The sequence below is a fragment of the Pinus tabuliformis genome, chromosome X (assembly GCF_031772625.1).
Source record: "Pinus tabuliformis cultivar Carrire ecotype Pingquan chromosome X, CPIR1, whole genome shotgun sequence".
NCBI lineage: Eukaryota > Viridiplantae > Streptophyta > Pinopsida > Pinales > Pinaceae > Pinus > Pinus tabuliformis.
Window position 1 is genome coordinate 92,670,575 of NC_142308.1, and position 24,919 is coordinate 92,695,493.

The window sequence follows — 24,919 nt, forward strand, 5'->3', positions numbered from 1 at the left end:
TTAATAAAAACAAAATTACAATAAAATAAATTGAATTGAATAAATTTATTATTTTTATTTTTTATTGGTTTTTTAATTGATCTAACATTATGTTTTTTTATTATTATTTTTTTATTTAATGTTTCATTTTATTTACACTACAACATATCTCTCATATCTCTCTTATTGAATTTACATTCAAATGTTTATCTTCATTTACAACCACTACACCATCTCCCCATCCTGAAATGTAAAACAAACACCTCTCAAACACAATTCTTAAATATCTAATTACAATAAGACACCAACAATTTATAAATCCCTTCAAAGTGCTTTCCAAGTGCTTTCCCTGTACTGGAGGTTATAAAAGTAAAGAACATGTTATGAATACACACTACTCTGGTTTCATTTAATTACATTCATAAAAATCATAGATCACATGTCATGAGTAATAGTTTAATCTGTGGAGAAGTAGAAGTTACTCACTCCACCCAAGTTCAAATTCTTAATGAGATAAATTCTTAATGAGATAGGGATGAACAAATGTTTACTTATTCATTTATGAACTTGTTTTATATCTTGAAAAATCTGATTTATTTTAAACACCATCATCATAATTGAAATGAACAGCATATTTTTTTATTATTGAAAAATCAAAATAATTATACTCTCAATTTATTTATTTTTATTAAATATTTATTGGCATGGTTTAAAAATGTTGCATTTTAGATTTTTGGGTTGGAATTTGAAAGATTTTTTTTTCAACTGAATCTTATATTTTATTATTTAAAATAAATTTTTGATCATATATATGGGTTCAGTAGATTTTTGGATTGGAATTTGGCGATTTTTTTTTCAACCAATCTTATTTTTTATTATTTAAAATAAATTTTTGACTGTATATATGGGTTCAGCAACCTGAAATATCTCTAACAGATCTCTAACACATTTAAATTGTGAAGAGTTTTCAAATTAAACTTGTAATTAAAAAAACTCATGCCAGATTTTGAGCAGACCATACTAAATAAACTACAACTTATAATTTTATATATAAAAAAGTAATTTATCAATAATATTCATTATTAATAAAATTTTAATTGTTTTATATTTGTTTATGTATAATTTTTTTCGCATTGTCCTCTCCTAAAACTTGGTTCATGTGGCCACCACGGCTAAACTCACCCCAAACTTGCCCTGAGTCTTCAAAATGCGTCGAGTTCGCCTAAAACACATTGCACAACTCTCCAAAACTCAAAATTTCCTGTATTTTGAGTTTTTTTCACTGTCAAGTTTTGTGGAGACCTTAACCAAGTTTTGTTGAATCTCAAGCCTGCCCAGCTTTTGTACAGTCCTAATCTCACAAACTTGATTTGGAGGGTCTCCCAAACTTTTTTGGATTGTCATCCCCTAATTTGGAGGGTCTCTCAGTCGACCGTGAAACGCATTCCCCTATCCTTTAAAACTGAAATGACATAGCAATAAACTTCATAGAGTGCACTTTCTTAAAATCCAAAAATCTCACTGGCGTCTTTTCATTTATATGTAGCACTTGAAAAGGAAGAAACGTGATTTTGATCAAAACTCACTATATCCCTCTCCATGATGTGAACTATAAGAAAATTCGCTGTTCATCATCAATGAATTTAACAACGTGCACTGAATCGCTGCTCAAGTTACTTTTTATAATGTTATATTTAACCTGAATTCCCTGTATAAAGGCCTTCCTCTAATAAATTGGCTTTATTTGGAATTAGTTGCAAAAGCAGTCCCCGGACCAGAAGTTGCTTCATGGTAAATTGTTCCAACAATTCCCAATCACAGTATGTAACCACCTTAATTTCCTATGGTAGTTCCCTATAATACCAAGAATTTGCGTAATATCAAAATTTAACTACAATATGAGGTTGACAAGCCCTCTGTTTCATAATTACCAATCCCTTTATGCCTCCGTGTTGAATCGAAACACAACTGTACAAACTCAAAATCATAAACTTTCACTCCCTCAAATGACTTGTAACTGTTAAAATTGTACAAATCAAGAGATGATAGAAAGAGTTAGCTCGGAAAGATGAAAGAAGCTTGCTCATAGCTGTGGGTGTTCTTTCTTGTAAATGTATTGTAATGCAAGGCTTATGCTCTCGCAGTCAAATTCCATAATCTTCATCCAGTTCTCAAAATCTCCAATTTCCTACAATACATTCACAAAGGGGTCAAATTTAGCATCTAGAATTTTCACAAATACTAAGGCTGCTTGTGCATGCCAAAATCCACCCCACACTACAGCGGGAATCTTGAGTGTTCCTTTCTAACATATCTGATCAATATAATACTACTTGTTTCTCCTTCCGTTTCTCTTTTTTTATACACAAGGCATCATGAGAATCTTTCTTGTAAACAATCCAACATAGCCAAAAAATAAAAAATCCAGTTATGAGCCTATGGTCCAATACATTGGAATCTTATAACTATAGTGGATCAAATGAACCTATTACAAATATGCATAATTTCAATCAGAAGTCTCTTGAGCTCTTTCTGTTAGGGAAGCAGTACTGATGTTACAACATAGATAATACTTGTATTAAAATCACAAACACTAGATCGTCAACTGAATAGAACATTGGTTTGCAATTGTTAAGTAAATAACATGCCATCGAACTCCCATGCATTCAGAAACTTCTAAACAATCTAATACTGTGTATAATCTTCAGAGCAAAAACTTCTAAACAATAAATAATAATCAAAGGAGAGTGTACCACCTTTAGAGCTGAATCCAAGCCATGGACTACTGCAAGCCATTGATTTGTTTGCTTTATATACCGCTGCACTGTCGCAGACAATACACGAGTTTCAAGTTCAATGCGTTTCTCATTAATAAAGGATTCTTGAACCCCGCTATTCACACTATCAACAAGTAGGTCTGAAACACGGGTTGCAGTTGCTAAAGCATCCTTCTTCACCTTTTCTATGCAAAAAAAAAAGAAGAAAAAAAACAAATGTGAGGACCACATAGAAGCTGTAGCGCATAAAGACATAATCAATAATTACGGCAAGAAAACAATCTATATGAGAATTAATCCAACAATCCCTTCAAACTTTTCAAAGTCTCGCTGATTGAAGGTATAAACCATTAACTTTGTCTGCATAATCCAGGTGGAAATTTACATTCCATTCTCCCATTTCTTTATTATTAAAATGCAAAGGAGCTCAAGCAAACCCGTCCCAACCATTCAAATTTGAATGCAGGATATCCATTATCTTGGTTTGTTTTAAAATAATCTGGACTTTCTCCATTGTCAGATAACTTGGTATACAAGTTTGTCTAATTTAGTATCCGTAAGTTTCTGAAATCTTGCATGAGCTCTATCATTGCACTCTCCCAACCCCAACCTCACCATACATTGGAATAATGGCGTAAAGCATCACAGCTGAAAGTATAGTCCCTTCCCTCAATGTTTCTGTTCATTTCCAAAGAAATTCAATTCATGAACTTTGATTGTACTACAGTTGGAGACTTATTTCAGGAATCAGCCATTTTATAATAAATTCCCAGTCTTCAGACTTCTGCGTAGACCCATTGTTTAGTTTGGACCTTATACAATTTCATATAGTTACATGTGGATCAAGTTACCTATTAAATTATGGCAGAAAATAAATTAAAAATTGGAAACTCCTCTATCCAACTAACCTAAAGTGGAAAGTATTCATGGCAGAAAGAAACGAAACGAAGTGAAATTTATATTAATGTCCACAAAAGACCAAAATATTTCATAGGAACAAGAGAGACCAAACAGAGTTTATACAGAGAGAGAGAGAGATGGATATTATACAGTGAATCACTGGAGCTAACTCTAAAAAGAGTTAATTTTAATTATATAATACGTAAACTTTCATAAAAATAAAATACTATATACATTGGGATTAGACAGACAGTATAAGAATGTTGACAAGCTTGACGGTGTCTCCAAATGAGCAGGTTACAATCGGTGGAGCATATTTGAATTCATGCAATTTGAGAAATATATCCTAATAGTACGCCGAATATGGAGATTAATTCTCTTTTGCTGATATCATCATGATTGAGCAAATGGGCAGAGTCTTGATTACAGCTTTTGTTGATAGCAAGGCAGCTTTCTATAGTCCAAATCTGCCCTCAGTTCTAACAGTTCCAAATCAAGAAATCTGTTGATTTGGATTGGATGGATCATGACCATACTAGCAATCCAGTTGGCAACCTGATTTGTACTCCTTTGAACATGAACAAACTTCACGTTCATGAACTCCCTCGCTTGCTAGTCTCCCATCCAAACAACTGATCCCATATCCCAATGTGAAGGCTTGGATTTGTTGTTGAGCAGCAAAGGAGCAAGATAGATATAGTGGTGATCCACATGACCAGGTGACTACGTTGAGAGCTCAACTGGCCGCCATTTGAACACAGGTGGAGGATTAGGAGTTGATTTCCACTGCTTTGAATGGATTCGGTCCTTCCTAGATGTCTTTTGTTCAAGGTGTTTGTGCTTGAGAGAGCTTGCCCAAGTTCACAAAGTTTTAGATTGATCTTGTGCAGGAAGAAATCATATTTCAATCTTGTGTCAAGCAATATGGGGGATTGGATGTGATTGGTCTCGTTGGAAAGACAAAAGGGTAGTAAGAGAGGCTACAAGAAAGACTCAAATACAAGAAAGGACTTGAATAAGGTGATGTGTTTCTAATTCATAAGATAGGACATTATGTTAGCCAGTCTCCATCAAAGAAGAAGGGGAACGGAGTGAAATAGGCTGCATCCAGGACACTAGCAAGTGTAGAGAAGGATCCCTCTCAGTTCAAGACTACATTCTCCATGGTCTCTTGTTTTTCTTCTAATATTGTGTCTACCATTGAATGGTATGTAGACAATGAAGATTCAAGACATATGACATATGATAGGCCACTATTCAACAAATTTCAGGAGCAAGAGGAAGGCACGCGTGGAGCTTGGAGATGATGCTACTTACCCTATAAGAGGAGTTGGCTCCACTTCCTTCTAGATGCTTTCAAATAATTTTTTTGAGTTGAGAGATGTTCTATTGGTTACTAGTTTGAAAAAGAAACTTCTTTCAATTTCTAGAATGATAGATATACAATAGAGAGTTGCATTTGAAGGGCAGCTTTGCACCATTAGTGGTTGTAGTGTTAGCCAGTTTGAGGAATTTTTCCAGAGGGATGAAAAACAGTGGCCTTTACATGTTACTTATTGATGTTGTTGCACTTGTACATTCTAATGAGAGGCTGAGAGAGACTCCTAGCACAATAGGATGCCATGGAGACGAGTTCAAAACCTATTGTGGAATCAATGATTGATTCCAGGTTTGCAGCTGAAGTGTTATTGATTACAGAGACTAGGTTATTAGAATCTCTCAGACAGAAGGACCTGACTGTGATGTTACTCTTGCTTCAGGATTCTCTCAAAAAGACGGAGTTGACATAGTTCAACTTGTTTTAGTTTTCGGAGGCTTTTGAGGTGCATGACAGGGATTCCCAGGGTTGCATGTTGTTGATATTCCTGTGTGGGTTGTTACCTGTACCACTACCTTGGTGTTTCAAGATGGATGTGACTTGTGTAGATATCTATCTTTGTGACACTAATAGATGTGGCTCCTTTCTCTTGGTCTTGTATGGAGATATGCTTATATTTGTAGGACATCTTAAACAACTAATAATGCGGTGTTCATTGATTTTGGCCCAAAATGTTGACTTGAGGGATGATGGAGTTAAGCAGGTGGCTTATGATCCAAAGTTATGTTTCGTCAGATTCATAGGTCGTCAACATTATCTGGAGGTCTGTGATGTTTTTATAGCATCTTGTGATGAACGGATAACAACTTCTTTTTAAAAGACAGTAATTGATTCCAAGATTGCAATAGGTATAGATTTGCAGATAGTAAGTTTGGCAGAGTTGCAGGAGTTGGCAAGTGTTAGTGAAAACACTTTCCTTGTAAAGAGGGAAAGTTAGCTTTCAGTATTAATCTAGAAGTGTTTACAGCATGTTTAGGGGCACTTCATCAGATTTTGGGAACTTGGTGTATGATTAGCCCCCAAATGGTCAATGATGGATTTGCACATTGAAGGTGACTTACTTAGTGGTTGCTTGACCTTAGTGGGACGGTTGCATGGCATTCTTCCTTAGAGTGTTGAAGATATTTATATAGCTTGGTGACGTTTGACATGCTAGCCAAGTGGAAGAGGTTGCTTGCATGGAGAACACCTTGCATTGGAGGAGGGCGTTAAACCCAAGACAACATGGGGTAGCTTGGATACTCACATCATGGAGTTGACCTGGGAATGCCTAGGTTGCAAAAATGTTCATGCAAAGGGAAGGACCCAATGGAGCACATGGCCTAAGAGGAGCATTGGAGTCCTTGGAGACTTGGAGGAGGAGCATTAGCCACATCTCATAGAGTACTCTTGCATTGGAGCCTTTCTTGTATACAACATCACCTTTGAGTTTGACATATGTATCCTTAGAGAGTAGCACTTCACATGTGTAATCCTACTTGTAGTTTTGCGAGTTGCTTGTAAGGGTTTGATCTAGGTGGATATTAATGACCACCCACCTATTCCACTTGGACCCCCACCGTTGTTTCTTTCAGTTTCTTTAATTGTAGCACAATTTACTATTTTTTGGCAGGTTTTCAGGTCCTCAACTTTTGGAGCCATTTAGAGGCCCTAAAAGATGTTTTTGTTTTTGTTTTGCTTTGTTTTGTTTTTTGTTTTTGTTTTTGTTTTTTTTTTTTTTTTAAAGCAAACCAATAGCCTACGACATGGTTTTGCAGTCAAAAGTTGTAGTCCTCGGATAGATATTTCTAACGAGGTATCGTATGTGTCAAACAAAGATCGTATGCCAAAGTTACAACCCCGGGAAGTTGATGTACCAATTTACCCCAACGGGGCCCACAAACTTTTGACGCTTCATCTCCTAGGGTTAGGTTTTTTTATGTTTAGGGTTTTCCATTGTTTCTCAATAATAAATAGGCCTTCAAGCTTCATTGTAACATAGTTCATAAGGCATGTAACTGCCACATCTCTTCTCAGAGATAAGCTACCATTGCCTGAGCTAGTTTATTTCCATTCTGCATGTAAACAATTTTCAGTGCTTTGTTATTAATGAATTGAAGTTTTGTTTTCACTGTATCTCTGTGTTTTCGTTCATATTTGTATTTCATTTCATTCCTGCATAAATCTGGATCAGTGTTATCAGAGCGGCTTACTCTTTCTCTGTTTTTCTGTGCATGTCCCCAACGAGGTCAGGGTATAAGGAGTTGGGACTTGAATTGGTTGAACCCTTGCAAGACCGTCCCCGTCAACACCGACGACCGCCCATGGGGGAAGAAAAGAAAGACGAGGGAGTAGGAGATCCTATCAAACTGCTGCTCGAAGAAGCCCTCGAGCGACAAAGGAACAAGATGATGGATAAATTTGCCTAGATCCTTTGGCGGATGCCAACAACGACACATCTTCATCCAATAGTCACTTCAGAGGCACCGTCCCCTTCAAGGTACAAGTTAACTTTGACATCCCTATATTTGAAGGTCAAATAGATGCAAATGTTGTAAATAAATGGTTAAATCTATTGGAAGGATATTTTTCGATTCATGATTTTTCCAATAGGGAAAATATTACTTTTGCACACCTCAAAGTCGCCCCCTACGTCAAAAACTGGTGGTTAACCTACTGTGAGCAGAGGGACGAGAGGGAACCCTCACCATTTTCAGTTGCATCCACTTGGAATTCTTTTCGAGACGCCATCAAGGAACAATATTACCCTGCCCCCCGGGAGCTATGAAGCTAAGTTGCACGAAACAGGGAAACGGATACGAGTTTCCGAAACGGGAAGCGATACGAAACGCGACCTCCCCAAATTTTAGAAATGGGGAAACGCGAATATATATATATATATATATATATATATATATATATATATATATATTGAAAATATTTAAATATATAAATATGTGCAATCATAAAGCACAAATGATACATTATAATTTATTACACTTAAACATTAAGATTTAGTTTACATCACATTTACTCATGAATGATCACATAATGAAAATAAAAATATCGGAATATCCAAAAGCAACCTTTATAATATATCCAAATCTCAAAATCAGCCTTTATTTATATTAATATATGAGGCTGCAAGTACAATAAAGACTATAAGGCTGCAAGAGAGAGATCCAAATCAGGATTTTCTGCATCCACATCCCATTCTTTAGAAGGACCATTGTTGTATTGGGAGTCTCCTCATACATAGTCGAACGACCTTAGTGCTCTTGATTAAATACACGTTTCATACCCTAGTACCCTACATGATCTTGATTATTGGGAGTTTCCCATGCATAGAGGGCTTGGTTCTCTTGATTAAATACAAGTTCCATACCCTAGTACATGATAAAATCCAATGGAAACATTGCAATCCCTCCAATCCTGAAAAACAAATAAGTCTGCTGGATTTTGAGTGAGATCTAAAATTCTACTTTCTCCATATGAAATCCAATGAGGGCGAAACCACTCTCAAACATCCTGAGTCATTTCATGGTAATGTTAAAAATTTAAGTAAAAGGATGAAAATGAAAAATAAAGGAGAATATCACTTTTACTTTAAGAATTTAACATTACCATGAACTGCATATCCCTCAAACTTCCTGATGCATATCAACACTAGGGCAAAAATTCACTTTTATAGCTTTAGACACGTATCTAGAAGCAACAAGAAGTCACTAACATACCCTAAAAGTAAATTAAAAAAAAAAAAAAATTAAAAAAACATAAGTTAATGAGGAAACGTGGGTCGTACGGCCCTGAAACGCGTTCCCGGCCGTACTGGCCGCGTTTCCGTTTCGGGAAACGTGGCAGTACGGCCGGAAACGCGTTTCACGGCCATACCAAATGCGTTTCCACATTTTGTACCCATTTCCGTACGGAAACGGACCTCTATACCACGTTTCCTACAACATAGCTATGAAGTTAAGTACATAAAGTGGACCATAGTACGGTAGGTGTCACACCCCTACACTATCGATAATCTTCCAACCGCACTATAGGAGGTGTGGCACCACCAACCCTTTTCCTTTTAACAATACTAACGATCGTGAACTATGCCTTACTTCTATACTTAGAATATTTTCCAACAGCTAAGTAAAATCTTTCATTAAACACACAGCGGAAACTTTCACATCATAAACATATTATCACCATTAACATTCAAATGCACAGTGGAATATCATGGGAGGGGCAACTCCCTATAAGTATGAGTCTGCCCGTATCAATAATAATATTCAGATTTATACATAAACTTTACAATGGAGGGAAACCCCAAGTTTCTCCTCTTACTTGCAAAATCTAACTTTCCTGCACTGTCGTGCAGCCTCGCCCAACCACTGGGCAAAGTCACACGAGTTGCTGCGCAACTCGTGCACTCGTCGCACTTCGTTGTTTCGTCGTGCCGCCCGTTGTCGTTCACCCGTGCCCGGTTCACCCATTCACCGGTGCCTTCGCCAGTCGCACGAACTTTCATTTCGTTCAGGCGTGCCCACCACGACCGCCCAAAACTCGCCTATCATTTCACCGTGCACGGGCCCGTCCAACCAACCACCCACCGCACACCCAACTCCACACGCCAAGCACGTTTCACCGCCGACTCGTTCTACTCGTTTTGTCAGCGGCCCAGGGCGCGTCCACTCGACCGCCCATTGCACATGACCCGCAGTTCACCAACTCACTAACCGAATCGCCACCTCAAACTTGCTTCACCCGGCGACCCTTCGTTTAGCCCGTGCATGCGTGCCCAACCGAACTCACCTCCCGACGCCCATCTGCACTACGCCCGCACCTGCCAACACTTGCCCCCGGTTACACCAACTCGGCGCTCTGTGTGCGCCCGCACTACAAACTTGTGCCCTGCACGATCGTTCGACCCATCCACGAGTTTGCCCGTTCAACTACACCTATGGCCCGTCCTATTGTGGCTGCCACCAACACCTTAACCTTGCGGCTTAGGTGCTTCGGCCTAAGAATCGCCTACACCTTCGCCCAACCTTCAAGCCTCCACTCCTAGCTCGCACTTGACTCCTCTATAAGCTCGCACTTCCAAGAGATCACTAAATGATTGATATGATGAAACTCCTCTCCATCACTATATACTTATACCGTTCGCCCGCCTTTGTGGTCACATCGGCCCTGCCAGCCGACCCACCAATTCGGCATTCTAACATTCTCCTGCACGTCGGCTTTGTGGCTGGGCACCCCCACCTGGGACCACCTCGCCGTATAAACCTCCGTTCAGCCGAACACTTAGTCATTTTTACTCATGACCTCATGTTTTCCATCTGCGGTTGCCCAGCTCGCCCGCGCTCCTCCGTCATGTGCCCTCACCCAAACCACCTGTAGCTCAGGGGCCTTACATCCTCCCCCACTCGAAGTCATTGTCGCCCTCGACAATTCTTCATCCCAACAACCATCCGTCACCAAGATATCCATCCACACAACTGTGTATATGGGTAATCCAGATGTCCACTACTCAACTTGCCTCACGCCATAGATATGCCACTGCTCTGCAAGGAATCATGTGCTGGTACCCCTCATGTCAGTGATTAGTTGGGTAGCTAATCCAACCATGCATCGCCTCCACAAGAACTCATGCCCCCACATCATCATGACTGTCCACTGCATGCTACCTGTCAACCTGTGTCATCTCACCCCTAGATGCATGCTCAAAGTGTTTGAAGACTCACTGCCATGAGCAGCTAACAATGAGCCTCATCCTCCGTGATAGTCTGAGATGATGAGGAGCGAGTAGAGCCTGAAAGCTCTCCCCCACTAATCAACTCAATCCACCTATCTGGATCCTCCACTTCCATTCTCTGCAAGTATGCCTCCCGATCCTCCATCCGAACATTCGGCCTCACATACTCTTCATCGTCGTCATCCTCCACTGCTTCCAGCCTCTTAGATAGATCCAAGATGCTATCTGACAATGTCATGATAACCTGTGACTGCTCCGCAAGCTTTGCCTCTGCAACAGACAACCGCTTACAGATCTCTTCATCTCGCTTCCCATTCTCCATATTCATCGCTGTTAACTTACATTCGAGCTTAGTTACTCCCAAGGTTGGTACACCAATGGGTACATCCTCTCGTCTGTCGTAAATGTACAGTTTCTTCATATGGGGAACAATCATCGCATCAAATTCCTTCATGAATTCTATGCCTAGTACAGCCTCATAGTCATCTATCCGCACCACAGTGAAATCAACTTTCCCTGTCCATTCACCAAGTGTCACATCCTCTTTTTCAGCTACACCAATCACTGAATCCGGAGGAGAATTCACTGTCTTCATTTGTCCTTGCACCGGTACAAACTTCAGCCCAATCCTTCTCGTAGTATCCTTGCTCATGAAGTTGTGAGTTGTGCCACTATCCACCATAGTAAGCACAACAGCACTCCCAACCTTCATTTCGACATACTCCAATTTGTTTCTTTCTGGGTCTCTCCTCTAGGCAACTTCCATAGCCATTGCAACTCCTAGGATCTGCATAACCCCTACGGAAGTTTCTTCTTTCTTCTTCGCATTGGACTGTGCCAAGGCAGCCACCTTTGGTCTTGAAGGACAATTCTTCACCATGTGTGGTTCCTCGCATATCCAACACTTCAATGGTTTCTTCGTCTTCGACTTCAAAGTCTCCTCTTTCGTATTCTTCTCTTTCGGTTTTTCATACTTCTTCTTCTTCTCTTCAAAACCCTCATCATAGTGTTCCACCAAACGATCCACAGCAGCAAAAGCCTCCTCAAGTGTTTTAATCTTTTGTCTCTTCACTTCATTCTGTGCCCAAGGTTTCAGACCTATGATAAAGTTGAACACCTTGTCCCTTTCCGCCATGTCTGGAAGTTCCAAAACCGCACTTGAGAACTCTCGTTGATATGCCTACAGACTTCCCATTTGCTTTATATACTTTATCTTCATCCTTGCATCCCATGTTTCGTCTTGTGGACTGAAGTGGGTTTGCAAAGCCTTCTTCATGTCATCCCACGAAGTTATGTCTCCAGCATTGCCATTGGCAATCTGATCCATCCTCCTTCGCCACCACATCTTAGCATCCTTCGTCAAGAATTGAGCAGCTACCTTCACTTTGGTTTCCTCATCAGATAATCCCAAGCGCTCCAAGTACTGTTCCATATCCCATAGAAAGTTACCAAGAGTTTTCGCACTCCTCATTCCATCATAAGAATCTGGCTCTTTGACTTTGACATGAGTCACACCTCCACCTGAGTTGTGTCTCACAGCCTTCTTCAAAACTGCGATCTCATCTAGAGCATCGTCAAGAGCTTGCCGCAATTTCAAGATTTCAGCCAAACCTTGATCTCTTGCTTCACCAATCTTCTTGACTTCTTCCTTTGTTTGCGTATACTCCCATTCTGTATACTCGTATCGAACCTTGAGGTCTTCAAGTTCCTCTTTCACCTTCGCATAGCCTTCATGAACCTGCATGTTCTCGGCCTTCATCGAAGCCATATCGGAACCCAATTCTTCCATACGATCCAATACCCTGTCAAGGAAAGCCTCTCTAGCATCTTGGCTAGATTCACCTGTCATCACCTGAGGTTCTTCCGCCATCTCTGCCATTTGCTTTCTTTGTGATCTTGTGTAGACTATAACCCTGCAAGTTTGAATCACCCTTCAGATTTCTTCAGTGAGCCTGGTTCGACTGAATCAAGCTTTAATACCACTTGTCACGCCCCTACACTGGCGGTAATCTTCCAACCGCACTATAGGAGATGCAGCACCACCGACCCTTTTCTTTTTAACAATACTAACAATCGTGAACTACACCTTACTTCTATACTTAGAATATTTTCCAACAGCTAAGTACAATATTTCATTAAACACACAGCAGAAACTTTCACATCATCAACATATTATCACCATTAACATTCAAATGCACAGCGGAATATCATGGGAGGGGCAACTCCCTGTAAGTACGAGTCTCCCCGTATCAATAATAACTTTCAAATTTATACATAAACTTTACAATGGAGGGAAACACCAAGTTTCTCCTCTTACTTGCAAAATCTAACTTTCCTGCATTGTCGTGCAGCCTCGCCCAACCACCGGGCAAAGTCACATGAGTTGCTGCCCAGCTTGTGCACCTGTCGCACTTCGTCGTTTCGTCGTTCACCCGTGCCCGGTTCACCCATTCACCGGCGCCTTCGCCCGTCGCACGAACTTTCGTTTCGTTCGGGTGCGCCCACTGCGACCGCCCAAAACTCGTCTATCATTTCATCGTGCACGGGCGCGTCCAACCAACCACCTGTCGCACGCCCAACTCTGCACACCAAGCGCATTTCACCGCCAGCTCGTTCTGCCCGTCGTGTCCCCTGCCCAAGGCGCGTCCACCCGACCACCCATTGCACACGACCCACAGTTCACCAACTCGCTAACCGAATTGCCAAGCCCGACTTGCTTCACCCGGCGACCCTTCATTCCGCCCGTCGTGTCACCCGCCCAGGGCGCGTCCACCCGACCGCCCATTGCACATGACCCACGATTGACCAACTCGCTAACCGGATCGCCAGGCCCGACTTGCTTCCCCCGGCAACCCTTCGTTCAGCTCGTGCACATGCGCCCAACCAAACTCACCTCCCAACGCCCGTCTGCACTACACTCGCACCTGCCAACACTTGCCCGCCAATTACACCAACTCGACGCTCCGTGTGAATCCACACGAAAAACCTACACCCTACATGATCGTTTGACCCGTCCACGAGTTCGCCCGTTCAACTGTGCCTGCGGCCCATCCTACTGGGGTTGCCACCAACGCCTTAACCTTGCGGCTTAGGTGCTTCGGCCTAAGAACCGCCTGCACCTTCGCCCAACCTTCAAGCCTCCACTCCTAGCTTGCACTTGACTCTGTTGACCTAGATTGTCATTGATGTCAATATGGCAATATTTTGGATGAGTAAACAATGATGGGAAGCCATTGGAAAGACATTGGAAACCATCGGAAGAGCTCACTGGAAGCTCAGAACAGGAGAGGAAGAAGTTCAATGGAAGAAACAAAGAGGAACACATAGCGGAGAAGCATAAACAACGGTATCGAAAGCCACAGGAAAGCCAAGTAAGTGTAAGAGTGGGTTGAGGAGGAAGAGGAACACGTAGCGGAGAAGCATAAACAACGGTATTGAAAGCCACAGGAAAGCCAAGTAAGTGTAAGAGTGGGTTGAGGAGGAGCCATATCGGGATCCAAAGAAGTTAACAGAGGAGCCAAAAGAGCGGAGGAGGAGCCAAAAGAGCAAAGGAGTATATAATATAGGCAGAAATCAAGAATACAGATGAAGAGTGAATGCACATGGTTATATTCCAAAAAAAAAAAAAAAATAGGTTTGAAATAGTGACAGTGGTTTTCGGGCGGACTCAAGGCTGTAAGTGGTATTTAGGGTTGATCACCCGATACCATTCATCGACCGATGCGTGGTAGGAGAAGGAGAGAGAAAACTGCTTTATCGGGCAAGTAATCCTCGTGCATGTAGCTCACCCGATATCATTGTCGAGTGTTGGATCAAATGTTGATCTACGATGGAGGATTGATTTGAAAAAGGCAAACATCGGAAAAGGCGCATGTGTGGACCCAACGATATATTTGTTCGGGTGTAGAAATGGTTGAAGTCCAGCTAAGTGTTTCGGAGCGGGGTTTTCAGTGTATTTCATATGTATCCTTGTATTCCGGCTCTAAGCCTTGCCACATTAAAATATGCAATTGCGATATATATATATATATATATATGGACCCACGAGACCATTACAATATGATGTATTGTTATATCGCATCCGCTCCGGTCGGTAGTTGGGAATCGGCTATGTTATGTGCGAACCTCCGGAAGCGGCGATTGCGATAAAAGGATGACGTGGCATGTGGGACCTTTTATATGGCTATAGTCTCTCTTATATGGTTTTCGTGAACAATTTATGTATATTGTATGAATATTAAAAAAGGGCCTCTCTGATATTTTTTAATATGCAACACTATTGTAATTCAGCCTCTCTTCCACATTAACGTGTCCTGTGTGTATTGATGGATTTGAAGAGACAGAGGAAGCCAAAGAGTGAGCGCAGAGGAAGCTAAAAGATCAAGCGAGCGTTGAGGAAGCCGAAGAGCCAACGAGAGAGGAAGGCAAAGGTCAGGGGTATCAGGAATATAAAACAAAGAACAAGGAAAGTTTTGGGGACTGGCAAACCGTAAGAAACAAAGGAAGCCAAAGTTCTGGCAAAGGTGCAAGAAGCAGGAAGAAAGAAGTAGTCACAGGTCCAGCAGGGATGGGAGCAGACAATTACAACCAAACAAATCCAGACAGTCTACAGCAGAGGGTTGGAGCCCTTGAGGTTGGTGCCTCAGAACTAAAAGGATTGGTGTCCTGGGAGTTGGTGCTCCTAAATTCAAGGTTGGTGCCTTGACAAGACAGAGTTGGTGCTCTAGAGGTTGGAGCCTCACAAAGAGTCCAAGTTGGTGCTTGGCAACTGATTGAAACCATATATATATATATATATATATATATATATATTGTACTTGATTTATTGCAAAGATCACATTAATAAAAGCATCTATTCCTGTTATCTATTTCTGTGTTCCAAATATAAATGTTTTTAACTGATAAAAATAATAATTGAAAAAAAATACTAATTCACCCCCCCTCTCAGTATTTCTAACAGACTCCTCTATGATATCGCACTTCCAAGAGATTGTTGAATGATTGATGATGAAACTCCTCTCTATCGCTATATACTTATACCGTTCGCCCGCCTTTGTGGTCACTTCGGCCCTGCTAGCCGACCCACCAATTGGACGTTCTAACATTCTCCTGCACGTCGACTTTGTGGCTGGGTGCCCCCACCCGGGACCACCTCGCCATATAAACCTCCGTTCAGCCGAACACTTAGTCATTTTTACTCATGACCTCACGTTTTCTATCTGCGATTGCCCAGCTCGCCCGCACTTCTCCGTTGTGCGCCCTTGCCCAAACCACCCGCAACTCAAGGGCCTTACAGTGGGGGAGGGACCAAGATGTGCCAGAGTTCACAAATATTTTTCATACCCTTCACATGAAGTTGGGTATCAAGGATTCTGAGCAACATCTAATACTCAAGTATTGTAGTGGTCTACACAAATATATCCAGGACAAGATGGAGTTTCTGGACATCTCCTCACTTGGCGCCACCTATCAATATGCTATCAAGATCGGGCAAAAATTTAAACAGAAGAAGTGAGACTTTGGATCTGCGAATCTAAAGCAAAGGAAAGGCACCGTCAGACCGCAAAACAAAGAACAAAGCCAAGGCAGAGTGACCCAAAACAACCCGCCAAAGCCGCCACAAAGAGAAAGGACACAAGAAAGTGTTGTGAATTCCATAAGAGCCCCACTCATAACACAAGTGAGTGTTGAACCAAGTAGTCATTGGTGGCCGAGCTGAAGGCTTCAAAGTCAGAGCATGTTCTGACTCTGAATTAGAACCTGACAAGGGGAATGACAAAGGGAAGCAGATTATTGTGTGGAGCCCAGTGCCACCGTTGCCACCACCAAGGTCCAAAAGATTGAGCCCGAAGATCCAGAGGAGGGTGAGAGACAAGAGTTCAAAGTCTTTTGATGGCTAAAACGTGAGACAAGTGATGCCCTAGATTACCTATGGAGGCTAGGCCTAGAGAGAAAAGGAGAGGTGAGAGAAATATACGTTTAAAGTGACCACTTATGGAAGGGCCAGTGCCTCATCTTTTGGGAGAGATAGAGTCAGGAGAATTTATGGTTTGGAAGATGTTTACCCAATCAAGGAGGTCTTCAAGTAGCTTTGCATGGCATTAGGGCATGATAACAGCTACTTGAGATCTTTATACTTCAGTATGCAATAATTGATGACATGTCAAGATGTATTTCAACAAAATAATCTCTAGGAACATTCACCCATTCATACATGGCCCGTGCAATGATGCAACGTTATAAAATATCAAAATTTCCACAATTTCGCATAGGAAAGCAGTAAATTTCAGACTTGTATAGCAAAAATCCCAGCGACATTCATGTGACAAAGTAAATAACAAGAAAAAGCATGAAACGATTACTTACATGTACAAAAGAGTATAGCCAATCATCATGTTATGCCAATAATGAAGCTCCAAGACGAGAAATAGATCCAAACACCAAAATTCATCCATAACATCCAAACTCGTCCTCCAAAATGGAATGTGAAATTCTCAAGAGCTACTAAATCTCAATCCAAGTGATGATGAGATAGTGAATCACCTATCATCTATTTATACAATATCTAATGAGTTCGATTTGCCTAATTTGGCCTAATTGAGCCCCAAATAATAAAATAATGTGCAATAATAACATCCTTTAGTGACAAGCCCACCAAGATAGCTCAAGAGGGTAGAATGATCAATAAAATGAGTTGTTGGGCTTTTAAGGAGGCTTGATGAAGTCCAAAATGTGCCATGATGTGAGAATGGACTCCAAACATAGTGGACAAGGGGTTGGCCCCTTGTTTTCCAAGCAAGTCTCTATGGTGCTCCCAAGTGGGTGTGGGGGCACATTACTCATGGGTCTCCAAGTGGATCAAAAACGCTTGTAAACCATCTGTAAGGGTTAAGATGATAACATTAGCCCTCCCTTTGTCTCCTGCAATGAGACACATCCTCATCTGGACCTTGGAACCTCTGTCAAGTGTATGGTGCAAGTGTGGAGTCAACTGGCATGGTGAACGAGGTGCATCATCCTCATCCAAAAGGTAGTACACAAGCAATCAATGAGTAGTGTTGGGGATCCATGAAGTACTCTCTGCTATTGTGGAGGCCCATGGCTCTCACTGCTCACCCTACAAGAGCCAATGTGGCCCTCTGGAGGGCTAGGACCCCTTATAGGGAGATCAAACCCCAAATGGAAACCCACCTACAATCCTGCATAAGATCCAATGCTTCCCCTTTCCCTCCAATACAAAAAATCATTAGAATAATCAAGTAAAAGAGCTTATAAGTCATGGAATCAATAACGCATTTCATGGTGGCATGCCCTTCCATAGTGGGTGTTGGCATGTACAAGTGTCTCCAAGCTCAATAGGGGGTTAATCTAGGATCCGATTAGATGGTTTCAACCTGTAAAAGGGGGTGACATGTCCATGGTACATCCCTCAAGTGGTAGGGGGCAAATGATATAGTAATGGAACGAAGTGGGGATTAGGGGAATCATCCAGACCACATGTCATGGTACAAAGGTAGTAGTTATAATAAGGGAAGCCCACACCTGCGTATATGAGTGTAGGAGGGAGCAAATCGAGGTACAAGAGTTACCCCTGCCTTTGTTTTTCCACCCTTCTTCATATGCCTTTCACCTTTGATTGATTTTTATTAACTGCTCCGTGCTCCAGGGAATGAGAGCATGTTGTGTAATGTATAGCAATAGATACCCCCTTAAGGTGGGGCAGTTCATTGCCCACCAGGATTTGGGACAATCATCGATTCCTAAATGATGGAGGGGGCTCATCTAGGGCCCATAAGAACTAGGGTTATTGCCATGGATAAGGGGCAGAGCTCATGTTTGGCTTTTGCCCACGTGCTAAATTTGTATGTCCTGACCATATTTTGCATTTTGTGGTACATTTTCTGTTGAGAGTGGCCAAATTATGATTTTTCTTTTTTTTTAACTGCATCATTCTAGACCTGACCCAAGGTGTGGACAAGGGGAGGGGGAGGCTAACCCTATGTGGACCTAATGGACACATGTGGACCCAAATGGGAAAAGAAATAAATGGGGCTAAAATAAGTGGAAGGGAGTGATGTATATGATGTCAAGAAGGGGGACCACGCAACCAAAATCGGGATTTCCGATGTAGTGCCAAAGCTAATGGCCACTAAAGGAGATCCCACGGGACTAGGATACAAGGCTAACCACAAAATCGGGCAATGGAGACAAGAGTACAGACCTAGCCCACTCTTTCCGCCTAATCCCCCCACCAATCCATGCCCAAAAGTACCCATGACAAGGAAAATTACTCAGCTATACCAATTAAAAGCCATACCTTTGGGGTCTGGAGGCCCACCTTCAAACATACAATCATAATAAGTGGGGGCGAGGGACCACATGGCTGGTTCAGGTGGCAGAGATAATGGCACATCGAGCTATTCGGTGGCTGCAAGGCGTTGTTGGCTGCCGGTTGAGGACCATCTAGGAGAAAAAAATTCTTCTATACCCATAGGTGGTGGGTAATAGGACTTGGAGGCTCTGCATTGATTATCAGGCACTAAACAAAATCATTTTTAAGAATATGTATCCAATTCCACGGATTGATGACCTTCTAGACCATCTCAAGGGGGCCAAGTATTTCAGCAAGATCGATCTAAAGTCTGTCTATCACCAAGTTCCAATAGAGCCCACAGATGTATGCAAGACCGCCTTCAAATCCAAGGAAGGACTTTTTGAATGGTTGGTCATGCCCTTTGGGTTGACAAATGGCCCTGCTACTTTTATGAGGTTAATGGATGACATCTTGCGACCCTTCACCAACTCGTTCGTGGTTGTTTATCTGGATGACATCCTCATCTTCAACAAGAGTTGGGAGAAGTACTTGCAACACATTCAGCAGGTCCTTCAAACCTTGCAACAACACAAACTGTGTGCCAACTTGGAGAAATGCACCTTTGACATGAGCCAGGTCCAGTATCTGGGCTACATCATAGATGAGCAAGGCGTGCATGTGGATCCGGCTAAGATCCAAGTCCTTCGGGATTGGCCAACCCTGATCACTCTAACAGGGCTTCGCATCTTTTTGAGCCTTTGCAAATTTTTATCAGAGGTTCGTGTTGGGATTCTCCCATATCACTTGGCCTTTGAGTCAAATTACCAAGGGCAGAGCGAAAGCAAATTTTTCCTAGTCTAAGTCCTAACAAAAGGCATTCGTTGAACTAAAGCACTGCCTCTACTTTGCACCTGTACTCACATTGCCAGACCTGCAGCAGCCATTTGAAATTGAGACAGACGCCTCCGACTATGCTATTGGTGCAATCCTCACCCAACACGGGCATCCAGTGGCCTATTATAGTGAGACACTTTCAGATACAATTTGGAAGCACCCCACCTATGATAAAGAGACGTTTTCTATCGTGCAAGCGCACTAGCAATGGAAACATTACATTCTGTGGAAGGAGACGGTCATCAACACCGATCACTGACCTCTTCAATTTATACAAACACAAGGGAAGTTGCAAAACAACCGCCATCAGAAATGGTCTACATATTTGCAACAATTCCACTTGAATATTAAATACAAAAAGGTCAACACTAATCATGTTGTAGATTGACTCAATCGACCCCTAGTTGCAGCACTAACTATTGTTCTTAGCTCTTGTGGCCACAAGACCTCTGGATGGCCACAACTATACAAAAATGATCCAGAGTTTGCCACCACATACTAGATGCTAGTGGATGGCAAGCAAGTTCCCAATTTCCACCTCCATGATGCATTACTATGCTATCCGGGCCACCTTTGTGTTCCTTCAAGCGAGTGTGCCAAGTTGATTTGGGAGGCGCACTACATTTGGGTCATTGGACACTTTGGTGTAGAGAAAATTGTGGCCATACTCCAGAAGTAATTTTACTAGCCAAAACTTCAACAAGATGTTGGAAAATATATCAGATCCTACACTGCATGTGCCATTGCCAAGCCAACCGTCAAGAAACAAGGCTTGTACACTCCTCTGCCTACTCCTAGCCACCCTGAGAATCAATCTCCACGGACTATCAGTCTAGCCTCCCTTCTACCAAGGATGGTAATGACTGTGTATTTGTGATCGTGGATAGATTTCTAAAATGGCTACATTGGCGACCTGCAAGAAGAGTATCACAACAGAGGAAATTGCCAAACTCTTCTTCTTTGAGCGAGTGCGGGTACATTTTGGGATTTCACAAACCATTATATCAGATCAGCATGACAGGTTCCTGAGCACATTCTAGTCGAGCATCTGGACACTATTGGACACCAAGCTCACCAAGTCAACTGCATTCCATCCCCAGACTAATGGCCAAACAGAAGTTGTCAACATGATGATAGTGCACATACTGCGCATGTACAACTCCAAGCATCCACAAACCTAGGATGAGAGCCTTCCCTATGTGCAACACAACTATAACAGAGCTCTCCATAGCTTGACTGGTCGCAGTCCCTTTCAAGTGGGTTTGGGATTTCAACCATTGTGTCCGATTGATGTTGCCATGCCTCATGCGACTACACAGACATAATCCACACATGTACAGTCTGAGGCTGATAAAGCAACTAGATTTATTGAACGTATCCAGCACATCCGCCAGCAAGTTCATGACATCTTAGAGAAGTCCAATGCCAAGTACAAGCAGCAACATGATCAACATTGGGTGCCATACAAGTTTCAAGTGGGCAACAAAGTTTGGTTGCATTTGCAGAAAGAATGCCTTACCGAAGCCCATCGGAAACTCAAACCACTCTAATATGGGCCTCACACCATCACCAAGGTTGTGGGAGATAATGCTTTTGAGCTCAACATTCCACCATTCCTTGGCCTGCACCAAGTGTTCAATGTGGACCACCTTCGGCCATACTTTCCACCATTACTAGACACATCAGACATTGCAAAACAACTCACACCAACAGAGCTAAACCCAGACTGCATAGAACAGGGCAAAACTGATTGGATCATGGACAAGCAAATCAAGAACACTCACCAACAGAAGATCCAACTGTATTGGGTTATCAAAGTTGGCCAACTCCTGCACCAAGGCAAGTGGCTCACCAGGGACCAAGTTCAGCAAAAGTTTCCCCATCTCAAGGAGGCACTCAACGCAACAGGGACCATTGCTTCCTAAGGGGGGAGGACTGATCCGGGTGGATATTGGTGGCCACCCACCTATTCCACTTGGACCCCCACCATTGTTTCTTTTATTTTCCTTAATTGTAGCACGATTTACTATTTTTGGTAGTTTTTCAAGTCCTGAACTTCCCGAGGCGTTTTGAGATCCTAAACGACATTTTTTTGGAAAACGGACAATCCTGTAAGCTATGATAGAGGTTTGTAGTCGAAATTTGTAGTCATCGGATAGATCTTTCTAACAAGGTATCATACGCGTCAAACAGAGATCGTATGCCAAAGTTATGAACCCGGGAAATTGATCTACCAATTTACCCTGACAAGGCCCACAAACTTTTGGCGCTTCATCTCCTAGGGTTAGGTTTTTGGATGTTTAGGGTTTTCTATTGTTTCACAAAAATTTTTAGGCCTTCGACTCTCATTGTAACACAGTTCAGAAGGCATGTAGTTGCCACATCTCTTCTCAGAGATAAACTACCATCATCTGAGCTAGTTTATTTCCATTCTGCATGTAAACAATATTCAGTACTTTGTTATTAATGAATTGAAGTTTTGTTTTCATTGTATCTCTGTGTTTTTATTCATATTTGTATTTCATTTTGTTCCTGCATAAATCCGGATCAGGCTTAGGCACACATATGTATCATGGGCCTCCTTTACCTCTCATAAATATCAAGGAAGGAGAGAGTACTATCACCATCATCATTGTATTATTCTCTTCGTGCTTGTCTTCTTGGAGTAAGCAACTAGGATTCATAAGGAAACCCTAGGAGTTAATACGAAGAAGAGGGGGGGCGTCTTTGTTGGAGGATCCTTGTCAGATACAAGGATTTACTCTTGTGAAGAAGATGTTGGATATGATGGTCTAAATCATTCTCACTCATGATCATTATCTTGTGTTAGAAATGCATGTAGAAGAGTGCACCTCTCTCTCTCCCTCAATTCTTCATCTTTGTACTTTCTCTCTCTTGTCTTGGTGGCACCAGGGTTTCTTGGAGCTTTTGGAGCACCTTGAATACTAGGGTTATGGTTTCATCCCTTGGACATGCTGGAGCTAGGGTTTGTGATTAAACCCTCGATAGTACTTAGTGAGGAGTGAAGAAGAGGAAACATCTTGCCTTAGAAGACTTGCTAGTGTGATACTTGCTTGTTGGAGTTCCTCGGTGTTAGCTAGGGTTTTCTTGGTTTTCCCTAGCTATGGTTTTGAAGAGCTTGGAGGGTTGTACTAGCTTTTGATAAGCTAATCTACTTTAACTTTATCTCTTGAATATATCTATGAAGTTTTAAACTGTCCGAAGTTGTCTTATTGCAGATTTGATTTTCAATTATCTATTTCTTCATGTTTTGGTAATTTCCAACATTAGTATGGCTTGCTGCTTTGACATAATGACATTGAAATTGTTAAGTGATTTACATTAATATTAAAGAAAATAGGACAGATTTGATGTAGTTATAAGGTGATTTCAGATCTGGTTTCGTTTGATAAGATTGCCATAGAAGGCTGAAACTTCTTGGCACACATTAGGAATCTTTGTTGTTGGATTGCCTTGTTGAGAGGAGTTGTTAAAAGCTGAAATATTGTCTGCTATTCCTGTTGTTTTATCGTATTTACTAACAGCCTTAAGGCTGAAAATTCACAGGGTTAAGATCTGGAAAACCTCTAAGAAATGGTTGAAATTTCCACAGGTGGAAGAGGAGAAACCTAATCCAAAGAAATGACCTCCATCAAGCACAGATTTCCTCATCTCTTTCTATAAGTTGTTTTAAATTATTTGTTTTCAGTAGAAGACTAGTACTCATTTAGTCTATCTATCTTCTTTTTAGAAGTATACCTGTCAGTTTTGGTGTGTCATGTTTCTATCAGTCCTTCAGGCAGAACTTGCTGATTTCGTTCCCAGACAACAGCTTTTTGATGTAATTTCTCAACTTGTTACAGACTCTTCTCAGCGAAACACTTATTTTTGACCAAAACAATACATACATATATATAAGCGGACATTTGAATATAGGATACGTGGAGGGCAAACAACCTGACAGAATTGAGGGCAGTATACATTGTTATGGATCTGGATATTGAGCTTGGTCTGGACACATTTCAAGTAGTTGGGGAATCCATGATGGTCATTCAGTGGGCCTAACGCAACATTTTGAGCAGATTTCTTTCATATACACAATGACGGAAAACAACACACAGGCAGAGAAGCTATCCATGCAAACACTGGAGGCAACATTTGGAAAACTGACGACCGTTTGTTTCAAGGATGGATTATTTTTTTCCATGCCTATTCAGGCTTTGTTTTTGTAGATGGATCATTGATGGTAGTTATTTCTATTGAAAGCACAATGTGTGCCAACAAAACTGATTAAACCAGCTTCTAACCAAAATTGGTACACTGGTTGGAGTTTCTGTGTTTTTTTCTTTTTTTTCTTTTCTTTTTTATACACTCGAGTCTTACACTTAATGAACCCATCTCCAACATCTCTAACAATATATAGCCCTTCTTTATCCTAGGCTTTCAGTTTGCCCCCATCGAAAGATCAGTAGTTTTTCCACTGTAATTTCGACATTAAAACCCTAATATTGTCCACAGTGTCGCATGAGACATAATTACCAGAGTTCCCAATACATTTAAACCCTTGCTCCTCTTTATAATTATCAAACAGCAGGTTAATGTTCTGATGTTCTTGTACGTACCCAGTTGATCTCTGAGCTGAGCATTGGAATGAGAATAATCGTTCATTATTTGGATCAGTGCCGCTTCCAATTTCGCCATTTCTTAGCTCTGCTCTTGTCAAAGGTCCAGATCCAGCGATCGAATCTCCTAAAGCCAACAAAACTGTTCGTTTGCAAACAGATTTGACATCCAACTCATTAGAAATGAGCATAAAAATGGATCGAATCTCCTAAAGCCAACAAAACTGTTAGTTTGCAATCAGATTTGACATCCAAACTCGTAGAAATGAGCATACCCATTATTTATTGGATTGATTTTTCTATGCTTTAGGCCTGTACGGATGCATA

The 24,919-nt window shown here is 41.5% G+C and overlaps 1 protein-coding gene across 1 annotated transcript; it reads right to left on the reverse strand.

The window, feature by feature from the left end:
• Positions 1 to 1,706: 1,706 nt before the first annotated feature.
• Positions 1,707 to 24,862, reverse strand: LOC149138555 (biogenesis of lysosome-related organelles complex 1 subunit 1-like). The gene is made up of 3 exons (XM_089447520.1): positions 24,593 to 24,862; positions 2,736 to 2,941; positions 1,707 to 2,167 (listed from the first exon to the last, which is right to left on the reverse strand). Exons 1-3 carry the CDS (start codon positions 24,669 to 24,671, stop codon positions 2,063 to 2,065), a joined length of 390 nt encoding a protein of 129 aa, XP_089303646.1. The 5' UTR covers positions 24,672 to 24,862; the 3' UTR covers positions 1,707 to 2,062.
• Between the last annotated feature and the right edge of the window lie 57 nt (positions 24,863 to 24,919).